Source organism: Myotis nattereri (assembly GCF_964212035.1).
Source record: "Myotis nattereri genome assembly, chromosome: 8".
Classification (NCBI taxonomy): domain Eukaryota; kingdom Metazoa; phylum Chordata; class Mammalia; order Chiroptera; family Vespertilionidae; genus Myotis; species Myotis nattereri.
This window is the reverse complement of record NC_138083.1, coordinates 45,489,572-45,503,212: the sequence shown is the minus strand read 5'-3', so window position 1 is coordinate 45,503,212 and position 13,641 is coordinate 45,489,572. Positions and strand designations below refer to the sequence as shown.

At 38.3% G+C, this 13,641-nt stretch overlaps 1 protein-coding gene across 1 annotated transcript in view; it reads right to left on the bottom strand.

Moving 5' to 3' along the window:
* PHLPP1 (PH domain and leucine rich repeat protein phosphatase 1) overlaps positions 1-13,641 on the bottom strand; it is a gene marked incomplete at its 5' end in the record, with an annotated part of 204,807 nt that overhangs the window by 34,099 nt on the left and 157,067 nt on the right. The window contains 4 exons of the mRNA XM_081096661.1: positions 2,905-3,060; positions 6,867-6,962; positions 9,502-9,562; positions 11,288-11,490. Coding sequence (XP_080952787.1) covers positions 2,905-3,060; positions 6,867-6,962; positions 9,502-9,562; positions 11,288-11,490 — 516 coding nt within the window. The remainder of the gene's footprint in view (positions 1-2,904; positions 3,061-6,866; positions 6,963-9,501; positions 9,563-11,287; positions 11,491-13,641) is intronic.

Here is a 13,641-nt window from a genome sequence, read left to right as displayed (position 1 = left end):
GGTTGCTTAGGCTTTTATATATATACTAGAGGCCCGCTGCACAAAAATTTGTGCTCTCGGGGAGGAGGGGGGTTCCCTCAGACCGGCCTGTGCCCTCTCGCAGTCTGGGACTCCTCGGGAGATAACGCCCTACTGGCTTAGGCCTGCTCCCGGGTGGCAGAGGGCAGGCCCAATCCCTAGGTGCAGCCCCTGGTCGGGCTCAGAGCAGGGCCGATTGGGGAGTTAGGGCACCAACCCCTGTCATGCACAGAGCAGGGCGGATCGGGAGGTTGCGATGCCACCCTCAGTCACACTCAGGGTAGGGCCGATTGGGGGGTTGGGGCACTGCCTCCTGTCACACTCAAGGCAGGGTCGATGGGGAGGTTGCGGCGCCATCCCCTGTCATGCACAGAGCAGGGCCAATCAGGGGTTGTGGCCCCGCCCCCTGTCACACACAGAGCCGCAGGGCGATCAGGGGGTTTGGGCGCTGCCCCCTGTCACACTGATCCCGGTGCCGGGAGGCCTCGCAGCTCCGCTGAAACCGGTGCTGGGAGGCATATTACCCTTTTACTATATAGGATAGAGGCCTGGTGCACGGGTGGGGGCCGGCTGGTTTGCCCTGAAGGGTGTCCTGGATCAGGGTGGGGGTCCCCACTGGGGTGCCTGGCCAGTCTGGATGAGGGGCTGAGGGCTGTTTTCAGGCTGGTGGGTGACTGAAGCTCCCAACTGCTCCTTTTTTTTTCTTTTTTATTCTGGGCCAGCTTTAGCTCTGAGGCTTGGCTCCAGCTCTTAGGCCTCCGCTGCTGAAAGCAGGTATCTGGTTTGTTTGGGTTCTATAATAGAAACACTGTTTCAACTCCAGCTCTGAGATCCCGGGTGGCTGAAAGCAGGTTTCTGGGGTTTTGTTTAGCTTCTATATTTGTAACAATGTTTCAAACTGCAAGCTCAGAGGCCGGCAGCGGCAGGCAGGGAACGTTGGAGTCCTCCGTCACTGAAGCAAGCAAGCCTCATGTTCGCTTCAAGCTGCCTGGCTGCCGGCCGCCATCTTGGCTGGCAGTTAATTTGCATATCGCCCTGATTAGCCAATGGGAAGGGTAGCGGAGGTATGGCTAATTACCATGTTTCTCTTTTATTAGAAAGGATATAGATATTTAGGTAGATAAAATCTCAGTTACTTAGGTTTTGAAAAGGGGATAAGTAGAAGAAGTATTAACCCTTTAAGAAGCCATGAACAGTTTGGTGAGAATCATTATAAAATGTTGTTTATAAAAAGAGCTAATCAGTTTATCCCACCCTCTTCATACCCTATCTGCCTGTTAAGAGAAGCAACCTCTTTAACTTTTCTGAGTCCTGACTGATAAGATCAATTGCTACACTGGGATGGAGATGAGGCTATTATATTGGTTGGAAAGTAAATGCACCACAATGTCTCCTTGAAAAAGTTCCTATTTCAGCCTTTTTTGGGGGGGCGGTGGAGGGGGGTGGGGAGGTGGGCAGGGAAGTCATTTGCTTTATTCTCATAAAATAAAAGCAGGAGGATGCTTGCTTTCTCTAATTACAGACCCCTTACTCCAGAACCTTCTGTACTAGAGAGGCACTTAGCACAGCCAGCCCTCTTCCCAAGACCAACAGAGGCCAGCTAGTTCCCCCCCATTAGCACCTATTTCCAAAACACAGCTGGCTCTGGATAGGCCTGACTATCTAGACTGTGGGAATGTCTGCCTAAATACCTTTAGCTTACACTGCAGCTTAGCTCTTCTGTTCCCCATGACAGCAATGGTCCTCTTCCAGTGGCCAATTCAGGCCCTGGATTTTCCATGTTGCAGTACTAGGACTATTCCAGTTCACACAACCCCCCCTTTGCCAACTTATAGATTCCATTTGGGAACTATGAAATAGGCAATGTGGGAAAACCGAGACTCAGAGTGGCCTACACAGGGTCACAAGTCAGTTCACACAATGGTTTTAAGACCTGGGGAGTCAAAATCACCTGTAGAACAATGTAAATTAGTGTTGCTCCACTCAGTGCCTTGTTTAAACACATCAAACACGAAAACGGTCTCCTTGACTACACTGAGAGCCCTCAAGGTCGTGTTTTCAGACCCGCCCTGGCACTCAAGGCTGCTTACTGACTGCTGCTATAGAATAAAAAATACATAGCATTGTCCTTTTCCAAACAAATCCTCATAAATAAAGACGATTAATATTTATTGGAGAGTTTCAGTGCTGTGTACCTACTCTATTAGCCATGAACTTAGCAGACTTAGCCAGATTCAGAAATGATATTCTCTCACTCAAAGAAACCTAAAACTTGAATCCATTACCTACTTGCTTCTACAGATTGAGTGTATTTTCATTAAGCTGCACCCAAAGTTTGCCTAAGTTAAAGTTAAGAAAATACAAGGTGAGAACGTAATTTAGATTTCTGCACAGGGAAGACATCAAATCCTACAGTATTCATAACAACAAAAAGCTCATGTCTAGAGCTACCTGCACATTGTACTTGATATAAATGCAAAAGCAGGAACAATTCGCTAAATGATCTTGAAACACTGTTCTTTTTGTCAGAGAAATGATATACCACTGGTCAATTACCATATAAAAATCCCACTTTCTCACAATTCCATTATTTCTCTATAATTATTCCAGCAAAAATCATTATAACTTATTAAGTGCAGAGAATAAATGCTTTTAAAAGTGAGAAAGGGGAAGAAAAGGGAAAGGAGTATCAGAAATGTTCTCCATCCTGACCAGGGTGGTGGTGACAGGGCATTTAGAATATGTGTAAAAATTCATTCAGCAGTATGCTTAGGAGTTGTACACTCCCCCACTCCCCGAAAATGGTCTCAGATCATGAGACAAGAATGCTAAGGAGGGGGCATTTTACAACTCAGATGAATAACCGAAACAATCACGCCGTGTTACCTGTCGGCCTTCATCAGCAGGTTGGGTGGCAGCTCCAGGAGCTGGTTGTGCTGCACATCTAAGACCTCCACTGAGGTTCTTTCTAGCCGTTCAGGTAGACTCGTCAGCTGGTTGTGTCCCGCCAGCAGCTTCCGGAGACTGCTGTTACAGAATAAGCTGTGCAACAAGGGACAGAGACAGAAGGAAACTTACTTAGAGCTAACGTGGGATAAATACGAAAAAGTGAACAGGAGTGGGAGAATACTTAAAACGATCTCTCCAAAAAACAAATTCACTCAGAGCAACTGTAAATTCACTTTAACAGAAGCTCAAACTTGGAGCTGTTAATATTTCTTTATTTTCCATACTTTCAAAAAAAGAGGGGGGCAAAAACTATGAAAAGCAATTTTAACAAAGAAGCTCTATTTAGTGAAAGAGAAAGACACATTTCATAGAAGATTCGGAAGAGAGCAGTCTAATCTTCCTAGGTTCATAAGGCAAGCTTAAAAGGTGCAGGATTCTCAAGGTAGGGCTTGCGTCTTATACACACGGAACTCGGACTGTGTTACCCACAACAGATTCTAAATAAATGCAGTCAAACAATTTTACCTATAGGATCAACATTCAATAAATGATCCGTCTATCCAATTAATCTTTTACAAATGCCAACTGGGAAAATGTAACATTTTTCCTCAGTTGCATTTCACAATCATAATTATTTCTCCCTTTCCTCACTTCCCTAAGTGTGTATATTTTTGTTTTCTCTTTGTTTTAACCCTAGACCAAAGTAGACACTCCCTCCTATAGAAAACAGAATGCCTTAATCCATTATTTTCTGCTGTGCCCTAAAGAGCTCTTTGGAAACTTGGTTTTGTGTTTCTTCTGTGGATTATCAAAACTGCAATAAATGATGAATACTTAATCTAAAAAGTACACTCTATGCCAGACATCAACAGTTGTAGAGAATAAAACAAACCATGGGTTCCAATACAGAAATCTGGGGCCTGTGGGAAAGTAAGGCTATGATATGCATCAGGATCACTTCAGAGAGAGAATTCATTTACACTGCTGTCAAAGAATGAGGCTTCCTGACCCACAGACCATTTCCCACCATTGTGACCTCACTCACTGACATCTGCTGTTAAAACCACTCTGTTACAGCCATAACTTTATTTACTTTAAATATTAAAACCAGATTCTTCACTCACAAAGATACCAGAAACTGTTCCAATGCTGTGACAACACAGGTCAACATTAATGACATCGAACATGCCTCACTTGGCAGGTTTAGATATCAATGTGACAAGACAGATTATCTAGGACTGTCAGTCACAGTTAACACAGGGTCTCTGTCATGGTCACTCAACCCAATAATTCAGGATCTGCTTCACCAATTTTACTGCCTTGCAGTGGAATTTAGAATTGGGTTGTTTATTATTTACACACACACACACACACACACACACACACACACTTTATCCTTAAATAGATGGATAATTTGGTGACAAAATCTTTATCCTGATTTTTCCAAATAAAAAAGTAGATTTGATAACTAAAATGAGTATTAAATGCTAATTACTGGATTTAGTTCAATTCTTTTGGATACTAAACACTAAAATACCTCCTTTTCTTTTTAGTACATTTCCACTTCTAAATATTAATTTCTGTTTTGTCAAACCCTTCATACACTTAGATAAACAGGGCTTGAATAGTAAGTCAACTTATAATGAATCACTATCTTGTCTAAAATGTTAGATCAATGATGGGCTAATCCAAAGTTTGCAACTAAACGTCACCATAAATGAGAAAACAATACATACTGTGTTTGTCTCATGGGTTAAAAACAGAAACACACAAAAACACTGTTTAAATTCCCTGACAATAGAGCATTTGGGATTTGCTTTGAATAAACATTTGTTTCATTCCCCCAAAAGGCCTGTACTAATGTAGAACAAATCAAAGGAAACTCTGGGGGATAATCTGATAAAATATCTGTTATCTTGAATTTATTTAATTGTTGTTTTATGTATATCTTTGTTGTAGCCGACAGTGAAACAAAGGCCTCAGATTCCAATATGCTATATCTGCTGGATTGGGGTGGTTGGAATGGGGAACAAAACAGAAAAAATAGAAAAGAAGATTAGAAAAGATTTTTTAACAAATTTTTCCCCCCTATTTAGTAGTAGCATGTTTTCATCTTTGCTATTTGTCTTCTAAAAGCACCCCCTGCCCCGCGCACACACTCACATACACAATGCTGTCCACAGGGCACATCACCAAACCTTCTGCTGATAATGGTGATGAGCTGCACTGAGTCACCTAAATGCTCAGTCAACATAAAACTCTAAGGCAGAAAGCATGTTCAAGTGGATTGACTTTATGGGTATTATGTATGGATGAAAAAGTAAAATGAACTAAGTTTTCCGGGGATTGAAAATGTAAACCATGATTTTCTTTATGAGAACTATATTCTAACACAGTGTTATCCAACAGAAACATAAGGCAAGCCACATACATAATTTAAAATTAAAGATGAAAAGATTTAGGTAAGTTAATTCTTATAGTACTTTTTATTTGACTCAACATATCCAAAATATTATTTTAAAATGTAATTAATATACAACATTATTGATATATGTGTATATTTTCTAATTCAGCACTTCTCAATTAGGAATAGTCACATTTCAATTGCTCACCTGACCCTTGGCTAATGGTAGTGACTACATATTAAACAGCTGAACTCTTAATGCCTTTACTAGGCTTACCAAGCATGTATAGGTCATCATCTTTGTTCTTTATAAGAGACTATAGGAATACCACTCACATACCTTTAAAGATCATGCACCTAAAGAAAACTTAAATCCAAAATAGTGACATATTTTTAGAGTATTTTCATTGATATTTTTTGACTATACATAGTTAGAAACAACTGACTTCCTTTGTTCAGTGATTGACTGAGAATGGTGCAAATAGCTAGATCTGAGCTGTAGCAGCCACTAGTCACAAATGGCTATTTAAATTTAAATTAATTAAAATGAAATAAAATTTAAAATTCAGTTCCTCAGTCACTGTAACCACATTTCAAGTGCTCAACAGTCACATATGGTTAGTGGATAGTACACTGGATAGCACAGAGTAGACCACTTCAATCATCACAGAAAGTTCACAGGCCAGCACGAGGACAGATTGCTCGTCCAGTTATTGATTGCATGGCTAGTCACTAACAGCCCAAAAATACTTTGTACCACAATTAGTTAACTTGAAGATGTCTATGTCTATTAGACATCATCACATGGCTGTTTTTGAAATCTTGGCATTAAAGTGAAAATTATGAAATAAAAAAGAATCTAGTTTGCCCTTTTTAGGTTTAATAATCTAGTAATCTTTTCTCACCCTAAGTTATGTTCAAGGAAAACCAAACATTGTTTGTGAGTAAGGTAGACATGTCAAGTTAATGGACCGAAGGGGAGGATTCTGAAAGAGTGAAGATGAAAGAGTCACTAATCGTACTGTTTGCCACGTCTCTGAAAATTTCAGCTTATTTAAAAATCTCTACCAGGAACCACCCACTGCATTACTCTGAAAAGTCTGACGGAGAGTCAAAGCCTCACTTCACTCTTCTCGAGGGAAGTTTATAACTTGAAGACACCACATGCGGTAAAGATACTAAATATTAGGTTTAAAAAATAAGGTTTAAAAAGCTCTTTTAGAAGAAGGTGCAGGAAGATATAGGGGAGATAAATGGTGATGGGAGGAGACTTCACTTGGGGTGGTGAACATACAATACAGTGGTATTGTGTACCTGAAATCTATAATTTTCTTAACCAGGTCACCCCAATAAACTTTATAAAAAGGAAAAAATAAACACACATACAAAAAAAAACTCTTTTAGGGGTTCCTAGTAACAAGTTAAACACTGAATCAGAAATTTTTACAGCTGCTTATCTAATTTGAGATTCTCTAACTCAATCTGTCATACTTACCGTGCAGGAAGTTCACATATTTGATTATGGCCAATATCTAAAACTTCTAGCTTTCGGCTTTCACATACCCACTCAGGCACATTTTCCAAGCAGTTCCTAAATATAAGAATATACAATAGTTTTCTTTGATCGGAATGTGGCCTAAAATATAGTTTGAAACTCAAAATAATTACATAGACTAAATAAAACTTCAAATGAAATACCAAAGTACAGCGAGCATAAATCAAAGGATATGAATACTCATCTTAATCTAGAAGCAAAATTGTGATAAGGAATAAGAAGAAAAAAAAAATAGGAAAGGACATAGTTACATCATTTTTAAAGTCTTTTTTTTTTTTTTTTTTTACTTTGGCTCCCAGAATCGCTTTTCTAAAAATTCTATAAACCCACTCAAGTTTAGGAAGAGGAGGTCTTAGATTGGAAACGAACAAGCATACACTTCTAGTTAAGTTGAACAGTCAAATGGCATAAAAGTTTTATTTTCCAATTTACATTTCACCCTTAACACTGAAATAGTTCTCAACTCCATTAGGCATCATGAAAGCACAACCACAGAGAAATGGAAAGATGGCAGCAGTGCAAGTGCCCTGGCCCTTAATGCTCAGGATTATCTGAAAACATTTACTTAGGCATCAGGTGGTAATTATAACTACCAGAAACGAGTGAACTAAACTAATCATAACTTTAATTATTAAATGAATTGACCTGTTCCTACACAAATTTATTATATTTGAATGTCTCCCTAATTATAGGTGGTTAGTTAACTTTTCACTTAAAAAAAAAAAATGCAAAATGACCAGGCACAAGGAATCTAAAATGGTATGGATGTTAAGACTATTATTATTTAAAAACAGACCCACAATTCCAGAAAAATAAAATGCCTGGGACAAGGATTATATTAGAGCAAAAGTGAAAATAGTTGGGATATTGGGGTGATGGCATTATGTGAGGCTTAAAAATCATGTTCTTTATTTTTGCTATTATATCAACTTTTCAATTAATATACAAAAACATGCATTATTTTCTGCTTAGTGTCTATATGGGCACATCAGGTTCTGGCTTTGGAGCCCTAAAGACTGATATATTAATGATTTTATTTTGTAGTAATTAACCACATCTGAGTAAGACAGGAGAGTGGAAGTGCCTCTCAGTATAAGCAACCTCATCATAGCAATAAAACTCCTGCAAGTGTGGAACTATGAACTTGAGGAGCTCTAAGGGCCTAATAAACACCATTTTGGATGATGGCTCACTTCCTTCAGATAACATAAATACTCACACAAAGGGAGGAGACTGAAATACTCAGGGCTATCTGAGGGGAATCAGAGGTTTTCTAACACAAAGTCCCATGGTTTGGAAGGTGACTGAGGGAGAGCACACTACAGTGAAGATTCTGGACATGAGAGTTACAAAGAAGGGGAATAGCATTTAAGTGGGAGACTTAAGGAATAAGCATGATGTAAGAGTTTCCAATTCTGTCTCACTTAGGGGCTTCAATGGGAACCAGTTGCTAATTACCTACTAAAATAAAGGGAAAGTAGATTCACTCCATGGTCAATGCTCTTAAATAAAACTTTTCAAAATAAATCTTTTCTTGCAAACTCCACTACAGTGCTGTTCTTATTTAAAAGATGAAGATAACAACCAAAGCTAATAGGAAAAAAAAGAATAATAACCAGGTAATACTGAATTTCAAGTACTTTAAAACTATTGACATGAATTTAGTAGGCAATGCATAAAGAACTACTACTCATAAAGGATTTTATAAATTTCTAAGAAAATTGTAATAGTAATAATTCTCACAATAGCTAAATTCAAACACATTCTTATGTAACTATGATTGAGCATATCATTAACATATCCGATTTACACACTGAAATGAGTTAACAGTGGCACTTTGAGAGGACCATATCCTCCCAAATACTGTGGCTGTTCAGAAAGTATGGGGTATTTTGTTTGGAATTATGTTAAAAGTTAGTTTTCAATTTTAGTGTGTTAAGATTATTAAAGTTTAATTTGTGTAAATACATACTTTATGTTTTCAGGAAAAAGTCTTGTATAATATTTTGGGGGACTGGAGTAGTGCATCAGTATGAAAGGTGAGACGGTGAGCTTATTCACAAATAAACTGAGAAAAATGAGTAGGCGGCATGGAAATACTACTTTGGAAGCTTTGTGGCTACTTTCTAAGGGTTCTTAGCAAGGAGATATATGTACAAAATAACAAAGAGGAAGGGGAAGAAAATCAAAGAAATATAATACAATATTTTTTTAATAAAATCAACATCATTTTGGAGAAAGACATGAAGATGAGGTTAATATAATTAAAGAACTACTGGACCTTCTAACCACATGACCCGAACTCACTAATCTTCCAAACCCAAGCCCTTGGTGTGCAAATTGCCATCCCCACCAACATAATACCTTGATTCTTCTGGCTTGAACTACATACACAAATGTAGTATTTTAATGGACAGATATTTATATACATTTTCAGAGGGTAAGTAAAAACTTTTGAATTTAATTTGTATTATTTACCTTGAAAACATAAAAGGTTTGTATGTATATGCTCAGACAGAATTCTCTAAGTGATTTTCAATCCAATTCTAGAGCATTCTAAGCCTTGTCTTCTTACCTTGAAACGTCCATATAGAACAGATAATTCGGAACTGGGTAAACATCAAGCTGAACAAGTTCTAGGAGGGGGAAAGAAACACAAAAGCGTTACCATTCAAGTGACACAGAGCCTCTTTGTGTGCAGAATATCATTACTGTGCTTTTTTCTCCATTGTTTGTTTAGGCTAGGAAGTACAATATGTCCATCTGTTCTACTTTGAAACTCCAGGAAAGGACAGAGAACTTCTAATTTAATCACAAGATCTTACTCAAGGTTTAAAATGAATCACTTGTTCTACTTTCCTACCTCAATCCCATCCACTTACTGTGGTTCTCCTATTGTTAGGCATGCTAAATTTTATCTGGAAGATGAACTGTATGAATACTGTGTTGTTGTTTTTAACATTCAGTGTTCCTTCCATAAAACCAAATGAATCTTGGCTTTTGCCTTTTTCCCTTTACTGAAACAGCACTCCTGAGGACCACAAATAACGTTCTGAGAACCACAAATGACATGCTCAGATTGAGAACCCTTCCTCAAAATTATATGAAACGTGTCACCACTGTCCACGTAAGGCTTTGTTTTGGGGACACAGTAGTTTCTAATCACAGGGTCAGTTCTCACCTGATTTTCTATTCTGGCACCAGCTACATGGAAGGGTTTGTAAGTCTACTTTTACCACCTTCTCTTTTCCAGTTACCTTACTTCCACGGTTTCAGGTACCACCTCTAAGTCTCAAATCAACATTTGTAGTCCTGACTGACAATTCATATCAGCTCAGTGAAGACCACTACAATAACCTGAGCAGGAGTGGATGGTTCCACTCTTCTCCCACAAATGCACTCTGCACACTACTTTCATGTTAACAGTCCTATAGTGTCACTTCCATCACATGCCTCTTCAAAGCTTCACCAGGACTCCAAGCCATGCATCCCATAATTATTTCTTACCACTCCAAAGAGTTCAGACCCCCCTGTCTTCTCCCATCTGCCAAGCACACCACATTCAGATTCTTTCTTCTTCGACACCTACTTTGTGCCTATGACTATCCAAATCCTGTAACCCTTCAGTGGCCTGGAGCTGTTTAAGATTTGGCTTATTTCTCCAATGCGATGACAGCAAACTCATTTTTAAAAATTCCTTATCCTTTAGAACTCATATACTACACTATGCATAAAACAAGTGCTTTGTTAAACATTCTGCTTAACTTGTAGTAGTAAGTACTTGTTTTCATTCATGCTGGTAGGAACTAAAGTCTTCACATTAGCAAATATATGCCCCAATGACCATTTCTTGATCAGAATGGCCATGATTTCCAAATTCTAAAAAAGAGAGCTTGTTAAATAAGTAAGACTCTTGCTTTGTGGTGTGCTTGTGGGTATATAATTTAGGTTTTTCTCTTAAGGTGACTTCGTCAGTGGAGCACGAAATCTGAGACCCTGAATAGAATCCACAATAGATTCCTTTGCTTTCACTCTCCAGGATTAAATCAAGGTTCCAGATTTACTGTCATTAACAAGGTAGCTCAAGAAATAGTCACCCTCTCCCCACTTCCTTTCAAGCAGAGGTGCCCAATCAAAAGTGGGAGCAACTTATCTAAATATCACAATATGACAAAAACAAATTAGGAATAAAATTTTGATTCCTTTAAGTACCAAACCAGAGTTTTTCTTTTGTGATTTTTTATCTTAGCAAAATTTGACACTTATTTTACTAAAGAAATATCAAAGCAAGGCCGAGATGATGGCACTGAGAAAATTCTTGGAACCAGTTGAGAAACTTTGATGTGGTCTATGTTACATACCATTAGAAGAGGCATAGAGTGCTTTGAGGAAATAGCCACAGATGTTTAACGTCACCAGTTGATTCCTTTCACAGTGTAAAACTTCAATGTTGTTGAAAATCATGGCATCTAAATCACCAAGCTTATTGTCACGCAGATCAAGCTGAGTGACATGCTGGAGAAAGTCCACTTCATCTGCTATTAACTTCTTAATTATGTTCAGTCTTGAGAGGAAAAGGACACAAATAGAGACTATAATTAACAGCAACACTACAAATAAATAGCTACGTCCTAATACGGTGAGATAAGAAAAAGGGACTCCAGTCGCATTATATTCTAGTCCTTCAGGATTTCTTTAACCTCACCATCTAGCCTTCCTTAACCAGATTCTCTGGTTATCTTTAGCTGCAACTCCATGAGGTCTTATCTTGGCAATATATTCTGAAACACAATTTAGACCCTTAAGGCTGGAGGAAATGCATTATTTTACCTTAATTCATTTCAAGAGGAAAGAAATTCATTTATTTCCAAAGAATTTGGTTGAAAGAATACAAGAAACAAAACCCAGAACAGCCCAATAAGCACATTACAGCTGCACTGACTATAGCGAGCAGGTAGATGAGCAGTCATATATGAAAGAATTAAAGGGTGGACTTGGAAAGAAAAATAATGAATGAGAGCCACATATGCACCAGAGACTGGAATGCAAATATCTGGATTTTCGACAGGCTCAGAACCAAGAACTGATTACCAAAACTGTATCTTTAAAATATTGCTTGAAAGAGCAGACAGCAGAAAATACTAAAATTGGCATCTAGGATTCATTGAGAAATTATAAAATGAAGGACAACAGTGGAGAGCAACAAGTCCAGAATGGAGCAGGGCACAGGGAAAAGCTGGCAGAATCTCAGCCATGAGAACCAGATAGCTAATGGGCTGAAGTGGCTGGGGATGAGCTGCCAAGAAGGTAAGTACACAGGAATGGGGACTAGAAACTGATATAACAAAGACACATTTAGCTTCAAAGGGGAGAAAAACAGATGAAAATCCCAATTCCCAGCTTGCTAGGCTATGCCCAACTTCTTTACAAACAAGAACCCTCTACTGCTCTTTGTAATGAGAACAAAATACTGAGACTGTGCACTTGGGTTAGAAGAGCATTAATATTAAGGCTGGAGCTTAGAAAAAAGCCCAGCGCTCTCTGATAGAATGTCTGACCTTTCAAAATGAAAATAAAATGATGGACTAAATTATTAATAGCAATAGCATAAAGCCACTGACACACAGGATTAGTGACAGCACAGAGTGAGGATTCGTCAACCCGCAAGTACAGCATATGGCCTCTTCAAATGTCCCCAAGAGGATGTTTTTGGCTCCTTCTCTTTTTCATTCCAGGTTTTAAGATTAAAAAACTGGCCTCATCCCAGCTTTTGACTATTTCCAAATGCTGGCTAGATTCCAGAATATGCATGCAGAATAAAAAGAAAAAAACAAATCTCATTTTGGATATAAAAGACTGCAAGAACTGAAATCTATATCCCATGATCTCCCTATTCTACACTTTATATTATCTTTGTAATGTGGCATTATCATGTTCACTTGAAATAGCTACCCCCACAATTTCACTGTAGTAATACTAAAATAATTAAATGGTTGGTTTAATGAAGAGACAAAAAAGGAAGTTAACATTCCCACTGTTTGGTTTAAACTGCCAAGTCTTACCAGGATTCAAATATCAAAAGTTTTCAGGCTCACACAATAATACAACTATTTACAATAAACTTCTAAAGAGTCAAAATATGGTTAAAATTTCCTTTCAACAATCCCCTCAATTAACACAGTCATTTTATCTATTTCATAAATTCTCATTGAACATTATTTTGCAAACAGTGAAAGACTATGGTGATAATGATGACGATGACTTAAGGCTTTATGCTCATAAGAAATAAATAAAACAAGGTGTCTTTCAACAGCTTCTGAAATTTAGTAAGGAAAAATCACATATGCTTTCATATATAAAGTATAAGGACTACAAGTAAGTAATAAGTGCCATAACTGATGTATAAAATTCAGAGAATGGTCAAAAAAGATGCATGGAAGAGGAAACATCGCATCTGAATCCCAAAGGTAGGCAGAATTGAAAAAATGTAAATGGGAGAAGAAAACGGTTCCAAGGAAGCAGCAGGATGGCTTCTGAACTGAAGAGAAGGGCATGGGGTGAACATCATACATGAATAGCGCAGAGTATGTGAGGCAAGTGAGAATATGGCTATGAAAGTGGACTAGTCAATTAATACTTATCAATTAACACTGATCTGCTAAGAGCTAACTCTGGTGGATCAAGAACCAATAAGAGCAGTGTTTCCCAGTTACTA